General features: G+C 44.1%; 1 protein-coding gene across 6 annotated transcripts in view; it reads left to right on the top strand.

Moving 5' to 3' along the window:
- The window catches only part of ELAVL3 (ELAV like RNA binding protein 3), a 79,476-nt gene extending 65,810 nt beyond the window's left edge, over nt 1-13,666 (top strand). For 3 of the 6 annotated variants that reach the window (XM_056570413.1, XM_056570412.1, XM_056570409.1), the window contains exons 6-7: nt 3,099-3,137; nt 9,688-13,666. In XM_056570413.1, coding sequence (XP_056426388.1) covers nt 3,099-3,137; nt 9,688-10,036 — 388 coding nt within the window. In that variant the 3' untranslated portion in view covers nt 10,037-13,666. The remainder of the gene's footprint in view (nt 1-3,098; nt 3,138-9,687) is intronic. The other 3 variants (XM_056570410.1, XM_056570414.1, XM_056570411.1) reach the window with 3 other exon arrangements.
- Nucleotides 13,667-18,768: the final 5,102 nt, after the last annotated feature.

The following is an 18,768-nucleotide window of genomic DNA, read 5'->3' as shown; positions in this document are numbered from 1 at the left end:
TATTTAAAATAGGGGTCTGTCTATTACATTACTTAACTCCTTTAGAACATGGGGGTGAATTCCATCTGGACCTGGCGATTTGTCTATTTAGATTTTTTGTATGAGGCACTGTACTTCAGTACAGAGCAGAGATACGAGCACAGGAGGGATGAAGGATGATCGCAGCAGGTTCAGCAGTGACACCGCTGTGATCGGTCCTTAACTGCAGGTACTACTGCTCCCAACATGGAGCACACTCACACTTCTGACACCTGTTGCAATCTGTCTATTCATGCAGGTACTACAGCTCCCAGCATGGAGCAGTGTGCTCCATATTGGGAGTAGTAGTACCTGCAGTTAAGGAAAGATCACAGCGGGTGTCACTCCTGACACCCGTTACGATCCTCCTGTATAATGTATAGATGCGACCGGCCGCTCTTCTATTGTCCCCTGCACTGCCGTATATATACACCTATTCATATTTCTCACAGAGAGTTGTGATTGGCTGGAACCATCTGGCCAATCACAGCTCTCTGCAGGAAATATGAATAGGTGTATATATATGGCAGTGCAGGGGACCATAGAAGAGCGGCCGCCCGCATCTTTATATTATACAGGAGGATCACAGCGCGTGTCAGGAGTGACACCCGGGGCGATCTGTCAATTAGTACACGTACTACTACTCCCATCATGGAACAGTGTGTTCCATGCTCGAAGTAGTAGTACTACCTAAAAAATGTAAAAAAAATAAAAAATATTTGAAAAACACACACACTTTTTTATTATTATTGGCTCCATTTTTAGTGCCCAGCCCGCACACATAAATTGATCCCTGTTTAAAAATTAATTAAAAATTTGTTATAAAAAAGATACATTTCCTTAAATACAATTTTTTCCATCACTACTGTATCTTTTTATTATTATTTTTTAATGGTACCCTACGAAATGTTATTAAAAAATGGTATCTCCATCACTTTTTTGGATCGCTAAAGTCCAAAAAAGAATAAAAACCGCCGGCAAAAACGCCAAAGTTAAAACCCACATGTCGTTTTCAGGAGAAAAAAAAGCATAGGCTCAACATGCTGCGACTTTGGAAAACCGCCAAGGAGCTGAAAAATGCCCCCAAAAAAAGAGCGAAAACACACCAAAAGGATTTAAAAAATCGATAAAAAAACGCCATTGGGACCATTTTGGCGTTTTTCTTTTGTTTTTTGTTTTTTTTTGGGGGGGGGGAACACACACAAAAAAAACAAGTCGTCGAAACTTAGTCTTAGTCTCCAGTGAAAAAGATGAAAGACCTTCTCCACCTGTTCCTTACAGGGGTACTCCGCCCCTAGACATCTTATCCCCTTTCCCCTGTGATCTCCCTGCTGCACCCAGCGTTTGGAGCATTGGGTGCAGCGCCGGAGGCTCGAGACATCATGGCCAAGCCCCCTCAATGCAAGTCTGTGGGAGAGGGCGTGACGGCATAGACTTGCATTGAGGGGGCGTGACCTTGACATCACGAGCCTCTGCCCCACATCGCCAGTCATCTGGCACGGAGTGAAGTTCACTCCGTGCACCTGTTTTCTGGGGTGCTGCAGCCGAGATCGCAGGGGGCCCCAGTGGCGGGACCCCCACGATCAGACATCTTATCCTTTGGATAGGGGATAAGATGTCTAGGGGCGGAGTACCACTTTGAGTCTACACTAACCATGCATTTTGGCAACCCAACCATTGGCATCACCATGTACAATTTAATGCCCTTCTGATTCCTTAGCATCCGATATCGTTGTAGTTGGGGAACCCCCGATTACATTTCCTCCTTTTATCTAAAATATTTTGCAAGAAACTGTTGAACTACTTTAGTGTCAGTAGAGGGAATGTCTACATTGGATTCAGGAACAGGCTAGTAGAGTTTACTGAAAGTCATGGATAATCTGTACAGAACCCCCATGGACCCGATGCCCATTGTCCCCATGGTACCTTAGTTTCTCCATCTCATAGAAGGAGTCTTCCCACCTATTGCTCATTCTATATCAAGTCTCTACTCTATACTCCCTTTACCCATCTAACATCTCTGTTTAGTTTTCTCTACTTCTCAGTCACATTTACCATTTTCTAAGACATCCAGATCAAAAAGTTTGTGAACAACTTTACTCTAAAATTCCCTCTACTTGGAGTTCATAACACTTTGGTTGATGGCCATAGTTGAAACTAGATGTTCTCAGCCTGGATAGTGATATTGCTTTATTCATGGAAAGACCATTGTCCTTTACGTTGAAGATGTTTGTTGGCCAAAAGATGTTATTGACATGGCCGACTGATCAATGCATGGGAAACATTATCACTTTTGTCATCATTTTATTGTATGATGAAGTGTTGGTTGTGTGGACCTATGATTGTTGATCGAGGCCTGGCCGGATTCTATTGGGTTATGGAATACACAAAGTGATCAGCCAACTGGAGCTGCCTAACTCAAGTCCAGAAATCAATGACCGCCTTCTGCTCCCCCATAGAGATATATGGAGGGAGCGTTTCGGCATTGTGCAGGGGTCGACACGCTCCGTTCCCGGGGAGGTTTGTCATTACCCAGTGTGGTCCTTAAAAGAGAAGTATCATGCACAATAACTTTTCCCCTATCGTCTGGAACCCCCCATGATCTCCTATATATATAGGCTCTCTCCAGGAACAGGGTGTGTCGACCACCGAATGAAATGGCGGCCAACACCCCCCCTCCATATATCTCTAAGTCCAGAAATCAATGGATAGGTGTGCCCTGGTGGCACAGAAGCAGGAATCTCTACTGCCCTCTGTAGAGTACCGGTGTGATGCTTTGTGTGACTAGTCATGGCATGTTGTGTAGCCAATGACCATATTTTTGCAAAAGAATGTAAAGTGGCCATATGTACAATAGTGGTAGAATTGCGTCACGTCTTTAGTGACATGTTGGGATATGTGTAATGTTGTACGTATAAGGTCTTTGAAAAGAACTGTGGTTTCCTCCCGCTCTTTTTTTTATTTTTCTTTATTTTTTTTTTCTGTCCCTTGTGTTTCTCGGAGCGGCATTGTGGCCCCATCCCTCTATTCCTTGCGCGATGACTAACATACCACTCCCTCTCCTGTCCCTTCTCTCACAGGCTGGACTCTTTAATAAACATGGCGTATGGAGTCAAGAGGTAAATAGGAGACCCAGACTCATCCCTTTGCCCACTTTGCGCTCCTTTCTTAGTCTCTACCCACTGCAGCTTAATGAACGGGCTGAGATACCCTACAAAGAGGGCAACACATTCACCAATCACCTCCAGTAAATAATCTAACAAATAATTGTTTATGGACAGAAGGTTCTTGGATATATTATTGAGTAGGTAATAGGGCCATTCAATCTCAAGGGTCATATGACCACTTGGCTCTGGGCCTTTTAACAGGATTTTAGCAAGCATCATTGAAATTGACCCCATAGGACCTTGAAAGACTCTACTGGTGTCCATCTTCATCATCATATCCCTTTAAAACCCTCTTTGTTTTGGGAAGGTCAGCTAGTCATAAGGGGATATGCCTTAATGGATGTACACAGGGTCCCCCTCTCCATAGACGGCTCAAATATTGTAGAGGAAAAAAAGGCTAAAAGGTCATTCGACCCATCCTACACTAGAAGAGACAGGAAAGAGGTTGCCTAAACAACAGGCACTTCTGCAAAGGTCAGTTTGCCGATTGTATGTTTCTATGGATATACCCTCCATACTAGCACACTATACTGAGTTGGTATCTCTCGCTCGTACATTAACTGGCAGCTCCCCTTCTTCTTCCCCTACTTAGATTCATGGCTGACTAAATTATTTGCTACTTTTTGGCTGCTCTGAAATTTTTTGTTTTACGTATTTTTAAAATTATTTTTTCGATTTTTTTCCCCTGTTTGTTCTTTCTGTTTTTTTTTCTTTTTGGAGAATTTTTTTCCCCCCATATTGTTTTGGCTGTGTTGTGTCGTGTTGTGTGTCGTATAAAGCAAAAAGCACATACAATAACATGGTGTTAGCATTGTTAATGTGCTGTAAGCCACAGTAGTCAATCAGATATTGGTATCAATTGGATGGTCATTGTAGCCTGGGACATAAGTTGGCAGTGCCCAACTGAGGCGACAAGTCAAGGGGGGGGGCATGCTTACGTCTGCCAAATATCCCTTATAACCTTCATGGTTCTCAGATACCATCTAATACACACTGCTCCGCCAGCTATTGCACATGAAAAGCGACCAGATCACCACATCGGAGGAAGCTCTTATCTGATTGGTTACTATGAGCGACTGAATTTTGCTTCTCTTTTCACCATGTTATTTAGCATTCAGAATTGATGTTATGTAGTCCATATAGAGATCATTTATAGTCAACATACCTGTATCTAATCACTTGTTAGATACATTCTACAGTAGAATGTATCTAAGATTTGGCCGTCGGCTCTTCATATACCTAGGCCAGTTGTCTACCATCCTCTGATAATGCTGACCAGGGGCCATTGTCTTTATGAGGATCAATGGTTTGACTGGGATGAAAGTTATATTTGGGGGCTTGGGCATTGGCCATAGAAAAAAAATCTATGTTTATAATATATGGAGGGTAGGAATATATTCACTAATTTACAGATTAAAGGGGTTATCCAGGAAAAATAACATATATATATATATATATATATATATATATATATTTTTTTTTTTTTTTTTTTTTTTTTTTTTTATTAACTGGCTCCAGAAAGTTGAACAGATTTGTAAAATTTCTTCTATTAAAAAAATCTTAATCCTTTCAGTACTGATGAGCTGCTGAAGTTGATTTGTTCTTTTCTGTCTAAGTGCTCTCTGATGACACGTGTCTCGGAAACTATCCAGAGTAGAAGAAAATCCCCATAGCAAACCTCTTCTACTCTGTGCAGTTCCCGGGACAAGCAGAGCTGTCAGCAGAGAGTACTGTTGCCAGACAGAAAAGAACAACTCAACTTTAGCAGCTGATAATTATTGGAAGGATTAAGATTTTTTAATAGAAGTAATTTACAAATCTGTTTAACTTTCTGGAGCCAGTTGATATATATAAAAAGTTTTTTCCTGGAATACCCCTTTAATAGAGAACCTTGTTTTCCCATTCCACTTTAATAGATATGTTAAAACATGACTTATATTTGAATTATATGCCTAGAAGGCTAAAAAGGGTTTAGTTACTCTCAGATTTAAATATATACAGGGACACTTTGCCAATCGGTAACAGCAATTAATACGTGTAAAGATTTATAAAGCCCCCAACATGTTTCTCCACATACAAGTGGCACCTTCAGGGGTAATGACACAACAAACACCAGGTCAGGCTATCAAACAAAGCCCAGGGGAGCACAGGAGGCCTGACAATGGTTCACATCATATGATAATCCTGCCATACCCCATGGAGGCACTTTTTCCAGTCTATATCCAAGACTCCTAATGAAGTGAATCTATATCTGCATGGCAACACGATGTGCACATCAATTTCCTAGGTCTGTTGCCATGACAAGCATCATTTATGCCCCGCGGACACTTCCACCAAGTTTAATATGATAATGAGTCCTATTAACATGCGCTGAGCAATATCCACATATATAGATTAGCTAGAAGCAAACACTGTCAGGAAAAGGAAACTTCACTTAGAACACTGACACTATCTATAACTGTTGATACTGAATTAAAGGGGCACTCCTCTGGAAAACACATTTTTTATAAATCAACTGATGCCAGAAAGTTAAACAGATTTGTAAATTACTTCTATATAAAAATCGTAATCCTTCCAGAACTTATCAGCAGCTGTATACTACAGAGGAAGTTATTTTCTTTTTTTAATTTCCTTTCTGTCTTACCAAAGTGCTCTCTGCTGACACCTCTGTCCATGTCAGGAAGTGTCCAGAGCAGGATAGGTTTCTTATGGGGATTTGCTCCTGCTCTAGACAGTTCCTGACATGCAGAGTGTGGTCAGCCAGAAAGGAAATTCAAAAAGAAAAGAACTTCCTCTGTAGTATACAGCAGCTGATAAGTTCTGGAAGGATTAAGATTTTTATATAGAAGCAATTTACAAATCTGTTTAACTTTCTGGCACCAGAAAAAAAAAAGTTTTCCAGTGGAGTACCCCTTTAATACCTAGTACTCCAGTCACATCCAGAGCTTCATTCACAATTCTGCTGGCTGCTGCTTTGAATCGGTCAACCAAGCGGTGACAGTAACAACCTTGGTTGCTGTGTTACTTATCTACTGGACAGTGCATTGCGGGAGATGCTTTTTTTTCCGTCCTATAAATAATTGACATCGCCCGCTAAAATGCATTAGAGCAAAAGAAAAATGGGGCTCCATGTGTAGGATCTCAAGTAGGCAGTATGGGGGAGGGGAAAATAGCAGCCGCTTACCGATGCAGGTTGTGTAATCACATACACAACAATGGGAAGCGTATATAAGGTACGGGATGACATGTCCGTCTACAGCCTTCCCAGGGAGATAGAAGGTATCAGTAAAGTGACCACTATACCGTGTTTCTCCGAAAATAAGACCGGGTCTTATATTAATTTTAGTCACAAAAAACACACTAGGGCTTATTTTCGGGGTAGGGCTTATTTATTTATGGGGGCTGCAGGAGTGTGGAAGATGGGGGGCTTTGGGAGGATGGGGGCTGTATAGCAGTGTGGAGGATGGGGGGATGGGGGGCTGTAGCAGTGTGGAGGATGCCGCACCCCTCCCCATCTTCCACACTGCTACAGCCCCCCATCCTCCTACAGCCCCCATCCTCCACACTGCTATACAGCCCCCATCCTCCCACAGCCCCCCATCCTCCACACTCCTGCAGCCCCCCCCATCCTCCACACTCCTGCACCCCCCCCATCCTCCACACTCCTGCAGCCCCCCCATCCTCCACACTCCTGCAGCCCCTCATCCTCCACACTCCTGCAGCACCCCCCATCCTCCACACTCCTGCAGCCCCCCCCATCCTCCACACTCCTGCACCCCCCCCTTCCTCCACACTCCTGCAGCCCCCCCATCCTCCACACTCCTGCAGCCCCCCATCCTCCACACTCCTGCAGCACCCCCCATCCTCCACACTCCTGCAGCCCCCCCCATCCTCCACACTCCTGCAGCCCCCCCCCATTCTCCCCTTCCCCCATCGTCCTCCACACTCCTACAGTGCCCCCCACCCCTCTGCCATAATAAACCAGCACTTCCCCACCTTCATAGTGTCCGCAACTGAAGCGGCAGCAGGATCTTCTTCTGCTTCTTACCGGTAGCAGCCGGGGCAGGGACACGTCCGTGACGTCGGGCATGCAGACGCGCAGACGTTTAAAGTGACAGCGTCCCTGCCCCGGCTCATTTAACTTGCCAAGGGACCAGCCAAAGGTGGGGGCGGGGGGGTCTGCATAGCATTACTGGCGGCCGCGGTCCGCCAGTTGAGTACCCCTGGTCCTAGGTCTTATTTTCGGGGTAGGGCTTATATTGCAGCCCACCCCAATAATCCAGCTAGGGCTTATTTTCGGGGTAGGGTGTATTTTCGGGGAAACAGGGTAGTAGCAGGGAATTCTTCAGCACTGAACAGGACATAGGTAGCAGGACCAGAACGGTGTCAAATCCAACTAGTTTAATGTGCAAACATGCAACGCATTTCACTGCGCATGCGCAGTGAAACGCGTTGCATGTTTGCACATTAAACCAGTTGGATTTTACACCGTTCTGGTCCTGCTATTTCTGTTCTGTTCAGCACTGAAGAATTCCCTGCTGCTATCGTGGTCACTTTACTGATATCTGCTAAAATGCATGTCTTTCTATTGACCCCAAGAGGGGGCAACAAAAAGATCAGAGGGACCCTTGGAAAAAAATTTCTAGGGAGCACCTACATCAACTTCATCCTTACAGTAAAATAGACTATCTTCTGGGGGAACCTCCAACCAGTTTCCTGGGAACAATGTATACAGCTAGAGAGTAGCAAATGATAAATATACATTTGTGTTAGGAATCACAGCAGGTGGTGGATCCTCTGGGACTGTGTGGAAGGAGACTTGAGCCGTGTCAGGGAGTGGGGTCTAAGGTGCCACTGGTTTTCACCAGATGCCGCCGCAAAGCGGGATGGTCTTGCTGCGGCAGGTGGCACCCAGGTCGCTACCCCTGGCACGACTCGTGCACACAGCTAGCTGGGGGGTGACGTGGCACTGACAGCGACTGGCAGGATGTGGCGGAATGGCAGAAGAACAAGTCTGAAACACAGGTACAGGATAGGACGAAACCAGGAACAGATACACAGACTCTGGGAAACAGGAATTCACTAAGGCTAGACAACCAAAGATCCGGTCCAGGGAACAGGGAGGAGCAGATACTTATGGACAAGGGACAGGTGCAGACATTTTAATTAATTGGTACTGGCCCTTTAAGAAACAGAGCTCCGGTGCACGCGCGTCCTAGGGGGCGGGGCACGCATGCCGGAGCTGCGAGGACACCAGGGAGCAGAGACACAAGAAGGTGAGTGACGGGCTGAGACTCGCATGCGGGCGCGTCCCGCGATTCGATTCTCAGCCCCGCCGGCAGCAGGGACAGGGAGCGCTCACGGACAGAGAGTCTGGCCGGAGCGCCACTGTAACAGTTTGACCCCTAACCAGGTTCCATGGGACACCAGAGTTTTACATAACTCTGGTTGGGAAACAGCCTCAGAGCTGACAGTAAACCAGCAGAATTCTGAATTCAGTTATACTATAACTGGAGTAGTGGATTAGGAGTAACTTAAAGGGGTAGTCCACTGGAAAAAAATAAAAATTTAATCAACTGGTGCCAGAAAGTTAAACAGATTTCTAAATTACTTCTGTTAAAAAATCTTAATCCTTCCAGTACTTATCATCTGCTGTATGATCCACAGGAAGTTCTTTTCTCTGCTGTATGATCCACAGGAAGTTCTTTTCTCTGCTGACACCTCTGTCCATTCCAGAACAGGAGAAAATCCCCATAGAAAACCTATCCTGCTCTGGACAGAAAGGACATTCAAAAGGAAAAGAACTTCCTGTGGATCATACAGCAGCTGTCAAGTACTGGAAGGATTAAGATTTTTTAGTAAGTTATTTGCAAATCTATTTCACTTTTTGGCACCAGTTTATTTAAAAAAAATTTTTTCCAGTGGAGTACCCCTTTAATGTTATAGTCACTGTGCTCCTCAAATTTACTTCTAACTAGGTAAATTCCGAGTAACACCATATTTCTACATAAGTCTCGTTGGAAAACAGCCTAAGAGCTAACATTAAACCAGCAGAATTCTGAATGCAGTTGTATTATAACTGGAGTAGTAGTTTAGATGTCCTTCACGATGACGTTACTGAATGGTGTGATCACTATGCTCCTCATGTTGACATAGCTGAAGAACTTCAGAGATGGTATCATCTATTTGAGAATACATTTTGGTTTCTTCAAGGTTTATCTTTGCCCTTTTGGGGTCTATATGTAACTGTTTGTGTTCTCCTCCTTCGTATCTTACTCATTTTTGTAGTTTGTGTATAGCTCTGTCATTTTCATGTCTCCATCCTTCACTCAACCTGCTAGGTAGAAAACAAAATTTCAGGCCCTTGTTTAAGGTCAAGTAATCAGCCATTGATGCTCAATATGGTGTATTTAGGCTTTCCAAAATCTTCACAATGTTCTTTCTTCTTATGATTCACCCCTCCATTTCACTCACATGGACCAATTCCTTACACCCAATGTAGTCCGCTCTCTTTCCTCCCCAGGTTCTCACCCATAACCATCGACAGTGTTACCAACCTTGCCGGAGTCAGTTTGACAGGTCCTACCTCTGCCGGCTGGTGCATCTTCGTCTACAACTTATCGCCGGAGGCTGACGAGAGCGTCCTGTGGCAACTGTTTGGGCCATTCGGAGCAGTGACAAACGTCAAAGTTATCCGGGACTTCACCACAAACAAGTGCAAAGGTTTCGGATTCGTCACCATGACAAACTACGACGAGGCGGCCATGGCTATTGCCAGCCTGAACGGATACCGGCTGGGAGATAGGGTCCTGCAAGTTTCATTCAAAACTAGTAAACAACACAAAGCATGAAAGAGAGGGCAATGAGTGGAGGGGTGGGGGAGTGAGAGAGGAAGCGTTAAGGCAAGAAGGTAAAAGTAAGGTATACCAATGTCTAGACATACATCATTCTGACACCCGTGATATTATAGACAGGGATGGAAGGACCGAATTGAGACATGGATAAGCCTCCGTAAGAAAGCTGTGGTATACCACAATGGGTTCCATTGGTTTATAGTTGACAGCTAGGACTTTTGAGCCAGTTCTGACTATTCTAAGGTTTCATAGAGGATCTCATACCATTGGTGCCAATCCTGAGGACATGGGGGCTACTAACTGGTTACAATACTCTAGTTATCTTAGAACCTTCAGGTCTTGGTGTAGCCAGAAAATGCGGTTGTGAACCATTCAAAATTTTGGTTTTCCACCACCACAGCTAGCATGGGGTGAAGTTTCGACCAAGATAGCATGTTTTTTGTTGTTGTTCCACCTCTCTCACTTTGGCAGTGAATTGGTTAAATATCCTGTTGCCATAATGGCTAAGCACCATATCACTGCCTATAGCCCTTGTCTCCTCCCTGCCCTCACTTGATATCCTCTCTTCTCCTAAAGAGTAATAAACGAAGAAATGAGAGCGAGAGCAGAAATGAAAGAAAAAAACAAACAAAAAACAAAAATATCTATTTTTATAAAAAATGAGAAAAAAAATCTCAATGAGCATTTTAAGCCTTTCGCACTTGTCCAAAAATAGGAGTCCATGAAAAATATATAGTTACATAATAATAGCTCTTTTAAAATTCCTTATGGGGTAAAGCAAAAGAACAAAAAAACAAAAGAAAACAAAAAAAACTTTTTTATTAGATACAAAACCCCTTTTTCCATGCTAGTGGCTTCCAGGATGAATTAAAGTGCACCTATTATGCAAAAATAACTTGGGCGGTCATTAAAAAAAAAAACAACAAAAAAAAAACTTTGAAATTTCACCTTTACATTCATGTCGGCAAGTAGGAAAATAAATTTTGATCAATTTATTTTCTTTTTTTTTTTGTATTTTGTGGACTGGTCATAAGACGGGCGGTCACATTTGCTTCAGGAATACAACAGCAAAGTTCACAACCTGCAATAATTCATATATTTATCATTTTTAATATCCCCAAGTTGTTCTTGCCTAAAAAAACAAAAAGTATCTGCACCCTCGATGCATTTTAGATTTGAACTGCAATATATTTATATGTTCCAGGATTCCCATTTTTTGGGACTTGTTTCAAAGCCTTTTCATTTAGACTGTCTTTATATATTTTACACAGTGGCCCCTGTTTTAAGACATAAACGACATCCATACTCATCATGGAAAATCCAAATAATTGTGTATTTTTTATTAATTATTATAATTATCATTATTATTATTGACTATTGTGCCAGGTTTGGGTTAGAAGATGTCTAGATTGGTTAAAATTGAAGCTTCAGTCCCACTAATCCCAGGAGTAAAAAAAATAAATGACAAATTGCAAATATATGTTATTTCTATTTTTGAATTCAAAAGTAACAGAAACAACATTTTGAACTCAAAAATTCAAGCAGAAACTGAAATTATTATTTGGATAATATTTATGTGTTGCATTGAGAACTAGCCCTGCATTTGGCTCCAGAAAAAAGCCCGACTCCCCCCTGAATTTTTGAATACAGCTCTATTTACATTTTATTCTAACTAGGGATGAGCGAATTTCCCAAATTTCGAAAAGTTTCGATTGTCCAGAGGATTCCTAGGACTATATCCAAGTTCTTAAATGCCGAGAAAGCGAAAACCCAAAATTAGGGTTTCTAGGATTGGAAACACTTCCTAAAATGGCAGCCTCCTTTTTGAGAGATTTGCCCAGATCAAATCCCAAAATGTTTTAATTCTGACAAATTCCCATTTTTGGGGGGAAATTTGGAATGAATTTTATTAATTCTGAATTAATTTGCTCATCTCTAATTCCTAAATGGCATCCTCCATTTTAGAGATTTGCCCAGATCAAATCCCAAAAATTTTAATTCTGACGAATTCCCATTTTTGGGGGGAAATTTGGAATGAATTTGATTAATTCTGATTTAATTTGCTCATCTCTAATTCCTAAATGGCATCCTCCTTTTTGAGAGATTTGCCCAGATCAAATCCCAAATTTTTTAATTCTGACGAATTCCCATTTTTGGGGGGAAATTTGGAATGATCTTGATTAATTCTGAATTAATTTTCTCATCTCTAATTCCTAAATGGCAGCCTCCTTTTTAGAGATTTGCCCAGATCAAATCCCCAAAATTTTTATTCTAACGAATTCCCATTTTTGGGGGGAAATTTGGAATGAATTTGAATAATTCTGAATTAACTTGCTCATCTCTTATTCCTAAATGGCAGCCTCCTTTTTAGAGATTTGCCCGGATCAAATCCTAAAAATTTTAATTCTGACGAATTCCCATTTTTGGGGGGAAATTTGGAATGAATTTGATTAATTCTGAATTTATCTGCTCATCTCTAATTCCTAAATGGCATCCTCCTTTTTAAGAGATTTTGCCCAGATCAAATCCCAAAAATTTTAATTCTGAGGAATCCTAATCTTTTTTTGAAAATTTGGAATAAATTTTATTCATTGTGAATTAATTCGCTCATTTCTAATTCTAACCAAAGTTGTACAAATTTTTTCTTATGGGGCAGTAAATGCAAAATCTACCGAGGAGCTAGAGACGGCATTTCTCAATGTAGCCATATTCAGAACATAAAAAATAACTAAAAATAAAAACAGAAAAATTGGAAAGTGGGACTGGAGTCTTAAAACCCAAATATCCATAATATATAAGTTGCATTAGCTTGAATTATTGTGTAGCAAAAACATGAAAACTAGCTAGAGAAAATTTGGATGTTTCTTAGTTAACGTCTGTTCTATAACTCGTTTTTTCGTTTATTTTTTTTTAGGTTAATGCCCCAGACATTTTTCTCTAGTGAATGTGTTTTCTTTTAATATGATTTTTTTTTTAAATTACATTTTCGTGCTTTTATTTCTAATATTAAAAAACAATATGAACGGTAGTTGGGATCGGAGGAAAATCTCACGACCCCTTAATTTTAGTTAGTTATTTGTGTTCTAGGTTCCATGTGGTTTCTTTGCCTGTGTTTAGTAGAATGTTGTAGGATCTCTTGAAATTAAAAAAAAAAACAAAAAAAAAATTATAAACGAAAAGTCGACAGAGCATAAAAAAAAACATTTATGTAAAAAAAAATTGAAAACCTGGCGAGATCTTTTAAAATGTTGTTTTTAACTTATTTGGAAGTATTTATTCTTTATTTGTGTGGGTATAAATATGTGCATATTTATGTTTGTTGAGCCTAAGCAAACAAGGTTGTTTCTTTTTTTTTTTTTTTTTTTCCGGTCAAAGCCCGCCTCCATATATATATATGGAGGATATAGGGCTTCATTGAGAATTGGAGGAAAAGGTGATAATTTATTTAAAGAACAAAGAAAAATGGGGTTGACACATTGTTTAAAAAAAATACCAATTAAAAAAGAAAAAAAAAAAAAGAATAACGTGCATTTTTTATAAGCTGGTTTGAAATCCATTGAGCTGAGAGCACTGAATAATAAAACATATAAAAAAAAAGGAAATAAAAAGATTATTAATAAAAAAAAATTGTCCTTTTTATTTGGTAAGAATGGAGGGAACTGGTGTGAGTGAATGAGGAAATGTGTGTCACGATTCGGCTGGCTGGAGGTGGATCCTCTGTGCCAGAGAGGGATTGGCGTGGACCGTGTCCGTGGACCGATTCTAAGTTGCTACTGGTTTGCACCAGAGCCCGCCGCAAAGCGGGATGGTCTTGCAGCAGCGGTAGTAACCAGGTCGTATCCACCAGCAACGGCTCAACCTCTCTGACTGCTGAGATAAGCGCGGTACAAGGGAGTAGACAAGAGCAAGGTCGGACGTAGCAGAAGGTCAGGGCAGGCAGCAAGGATCGTAGTCTGGGGCAACGGCAGGAGGTCTGGAACACAGGCTAGGAACACACAAGGAAACGCTTTCACTGGCACAATGGCAACAAGATCCGGCAAGGAAGTGCAGGGGAAGTGAGGTATAAATAGGGAAGTGCACAGGTGAAGATACTGATTAAAACCCATGCACCAATCAGTGGCGCACCGGCCCTTTAAATCGCAAAGACCCGGCGCGCGCGCGCCGTAGGGAGTGGGGCCGCGCGCGCCGGGACAGCACAGATGGGGAACGAGTCTGGTAAGCGGGTCGGGATGTGCATCGCGAGCGGGCGCGTCCCGCATCGCGAATCGCATCCCGGCTGGGGACATTATCGCAGCGCATCCGGTCAGCAGGTCTGACCGGGGCGCTGCGAACAGGAGAACGCTGCGAGTGCTCCGGGGAGGAGCGGGGACCCGGAGCGCTCGGCGTAACAGTACCCCCCCCCCCCTTGGGTCTCCCCCTCTTTTTAGAACCCGAGAATTTGTGGATAAGGTCCTTGTCAAGGATGTTGTCCTCGGGTTCCCATGACCTCTCCTCTGGGCCGCAATTCTCCCAATCTACAAGAATTTTTTTTTTACCTCTGACCGTCTTGGATGCCAGAATTTCTTTAACCGAGAAGATGTCAGAGGACCCGGAAACAGGAGTAGGAGCAACAACCTTGGGAGAGAAGCGGTTAAGGATGAGTGGTTTAAGGAGAGAGACATGAAAAGCATTAGGAATACGGAGAGAAGGAGGAAGAAGGAGTTTATAGGAGACAGGGTTGATTTGGCATTTGATTTTAAAAGGACCAAGATAACGTGGTCCCAGTTTATAACTGGGGACACGAAAGCGGACATACTTGGCGGAGAGCCATACTTTGTCTCCGGGAGAAAAAACAGGGGGAGTTCTTCTTTTTTTGTCGGCATGTTTCTTCATCCGGGATGAGGCCAGTAGGAGATATTTTTGAGTCTCTTTCCAGATGGTGGAGAAGTCCCGAGTCACCTCATCAACAGCGGGCAAACCTGAAGGCATGGGAGTGGGAAGGGGGGGAAGAGGGTGACGGCCGTACACCACAAAAAATGGGGATTTAGCGGAAGACTCAGGGACTCTGAAATTGTACGAGAATTCGGCCCATGGTAGAAGATCGGCCCAGTCATCCTGGCGGAAGGAAACAAAATGTCACAAATAGTCACCAAGAACCTGATTAATTCTCTCCACTTGCCCATTGGATTGGGGATAATAAGAAGACGAGAAGTTTAATTTGATTTAAAGTTGATTACAGAGGGCCCTCCAAAATTTCGACACAAATTGAACGCCTCTATCCGAGACGATATGCGTAGGAAGCCCGTGAAGGCGAAAAATGTGCACAAAAAATAGTTTCGCCAACTGAGGCGCAGAAGGAAGACCTGGAAGAGGGATAAAATGTGCCATCTTGGAGAACCGATCAACGACCACCCAAATAACTGTGTTGCCATGGGATAAAGGTAAATCAGCAATAAAGTCCATACCAATCTGAGACCATGGTCGCTCAGGAACAGGCAGAGGATGGAGGAGACCGGCAGGCTTCTGGCGAGGGGTCTTGTCCCGGGCACAGACTGTACAAGCCCGAACAAAATCAGCAACATCAGCTTCCAGGGTAGGCCACCAATAAAAACGAGAGATGAGCTGGACGGATTTTTTGATGCCAGCATGGCCTGCGAGGTGAGAGGAGTGTCCCCACCTGAGAATCCTGAGGCGCTGGCATGGAGAGATAAGGGTCTTCCTTGGAGGAGTTTGTCTGATGGAAGCTGGAGAAGTGGAGATCAGACAGTCCGGAGGAATAATGTGTTGCGGGGAAGCTTCCATTTCAGAGGCATCCGATGAACGAGAGAGAGCGTCAGCCCTAATGTTCTTGTCAGCGGGGCAAAAATGAATTTCAAAGTTAAAACGGGCAAAGAACAAAGACCACCTAGCCTGGCGGGGGTTCAGCCGTTGGGCAGACTGAAGATAAGAGAGATTCTTGTGGTCAGTGTATATAATAACTGGGTATTTGGATCCCTCCAGCAGGTGCCTCCATTCCTCAAGCGCCAATTTTATGGCCAGTAGTTCTCGATCACCAATGGAGTAGTTTTTCTCCGCCGGAGAGAAGGTCCTAGAAACCACAAGTAACAGCATGTCCGGAAGAATTTCTCTGTAGGAGTACCGCTCCAGCTCCCACCGAGGAGGCGTCTACCTCCAGTGAGAAGGGTTTAGATGGATCAGGTCTTGAGAGTACGGGAGCAGAAGAAAAGGCAGTTTTGAGATGGTTGAAGGCCTCTTCTGCTTGAGGAGGCCAGGACTTAGGGTTGGCGTTTTTCTTGGTTAGGGCCACAATTGGGGCCACAATAGTGGAAAAATGTGGAATAAATTGTCTGTAATAATTGGCAAACCCCAAGAAACGTTGAATAGCATGGAGTACGAAGGGGCGTGGCCAATCCAATACGGCTGATAGTTTGTCCGGGTCCATTTGGAGTCCCTGGCCAGAGACTAAGTATCCTAGGAAGGGAAGAGATTGACATTCAAAGAGACATTTTTCCATTTTGGCATATAACTGATTGTCCCGAAGTCTCTGAAGAACCATGCGGACATGCCGGCGGTGTTCTTCAAGGTTAGAAGAAAAAATCAAAATATCGTCCAGGTAGACCACAACACAGGTATATAGAAGATCACAAAAAATTTCATTTACAAAGTCTTGGAAGACGGCAGGGGCGTTGCAAAGCCCAAAAGGCATAAACAGATATTCAAAGTGTCCATCCCTGGTGTTAAACGCGGTCTTCCACTCGTCCCCTTCCCTGATGCGGATGAGATTATATGCACCTCTTAAGTCCAGCTTGGTAAAGATGTGGGCGCCTCGTAGGTGGTCAAAGAGTTCAGAGATAAAAGGTAGGGGATAGCGGGTTTTTTATAGTGATTTTATTAAGGCCGCGGTAATCAATGCAAGGTCGTAAGGAGCCGTCTTTTTTGGAGACGAAGAAAAATCCAGCTCCGGCAGGGGAGGAAGACTTGCGGATAAATCCCCTTTTTAAATTCTCTTGGATGTACTCCGACATGGCTTGTGTTTCCGGAGCGGACAGAGGATAGATTCTGCCCCGGGGTGGAGTAGTACCAGGGAAGAGGTCAATAGGGCAGTCATAAGGCCTGTGAGGAGGCAAAGTCTCTGCTTGTTTTTTGCAAAAAACATCAGCATAGTCCAGATAGGCCTTGGGGAGACCTGGTATCGGAGGAGCCATAGGGTTTCGACTGACAGTACTGGGAGCAGACATAAGACAGTTCTTGTGGCAAGTAGTACCCCAGTTCTTGATCTCCCCGGTGGTCCAATCGAGGGTTGGGGGAATGGCGTTGAAGCCAAGGTAGTCCAAGAAGAATTTCCGAAGTGCAGTTAGAGAGGACCAGAAATTCAATCTTTTCGTGATGGGGTCCAATGCACATTAAGAAGGGTTCCGTGCGGTAACGCACAGTACAGTCCAATCTTTCATCATTAACAGAGGCGATGTAGAGGGGTCTGGCGAGACTGGTCACTGGGATGTTGAACCTGTTAACGAAAGAGGCCAAAATAAAATTTCCTGCAGATCCGGAATCCAAGAAGGCCACAGCTGAGAAGGAGAAGGTAGAAGAAGAAATCCGCACAGGCACAGTAAGACGTGGAGAAGCAGAGTTCACACCTAGAGCTGTCTCACCTTTGTGCGGAGTCGTAGTGCGTCTTTCCTGACGTGTAGGTCGGATAGGACAGTCCTTCAAGAAGTGTTCGGTACTGGCACAGTACAGGCAAAGGTTCTCAATGCGGCGGCGTGTCCTCTCTTGAGGAGTCAAGCGAGACCGGTCAACTTGCATAGCCTCCACGGCGGAAGGCACAGGAACGGATTGCAGCGGACCAGAGGAGAGAGGAGCCGGGGAGAGAAACCGCCTCGTGCGAACAAAGTCCATATCCTGGCGGAGCTCCTGGCGCCTTTCGGAAAAACGCATGTCAATGCGGGTGGCCAGATGAATAAGTTCATGCAGGTTAGCAGGGATTTCTCGTGTGGCCAGCACATCTTTGATGTTACTGGATAGGCCTTTTTTGAAGGTCGCGCAGAGGGCCTCGTTATTCCAGGACAATTCGGAGGCGAGAGTACGGAATTGGATGGCGTACTCGCCAACAGAAGAATTACCCTGGACCAGGTTCAGCAGGGCAGTCTCAGCAGAAGAGGCTCGGGCTGGTTCCTTGAAGACACTTCTAATCTCCGTGAAGAAAGAGTGTACAGAGGCAGTGACAGGATCATTGCGGTCCCAGAGCGGTGTGGCCCATGACAGGGCTTTCCCAGACAGAAGGCTGACCACGAAAGCCATCTTTGACGTTTCAGTAGGAAATTGGTCCGACATCATCTCCAAGTGCAGGGAACATTGTGAGAGAAAACCACGGCAAAATTTAGAGTCCCCATCAAATTTGTCCGGCAATGACAAACGGAAGTTGGATGCGGCCACTCGCTGCGGAGGAGGTGCAGGAGCTGGCGGAGGAGATGGTTTCTGAAGCTGTGGTAGAAGCAGCTGTAGCATCACGGTCAGTTGAGACAGCTGGTGGCCTTGTTGCGCTATCTGTTGCGACTGCTGGGCGACCACCGTGGTGAGGTCAGCGATAACTGGCAGCGGGACCTCAGCAGGATCCATGGCCGGATCTACTGTCACGATTCGGCTGGCTGGAGGTGGATCCTCTGTGCCAGAGAGGGATTGGCGTGGACCGTGTCGGTGGACCGGTTCTAAGTTGCTACTGGTTTTCACCAGAGCCCGCCGCAAAGCGG

Source organism: Hyla sarda, chromosome 4, assembly GCF_029499605.1.
Source record: "Hyla sarda isolate aHylSar1 chromosome 4, aHylSar1.hap1, whole genome shotgun sequence".
Lineage (NCBI taxonomy): Eukaryota > Metazoa > Chordata > Amphibia > Anura > Hylidae > Hyla > Hyla sarda.
The sequence above is the reverse complement of the archived record's forward strand: the minus strand, read 5'-3'. Positions and strand labels throughout refer to the sequence as shown.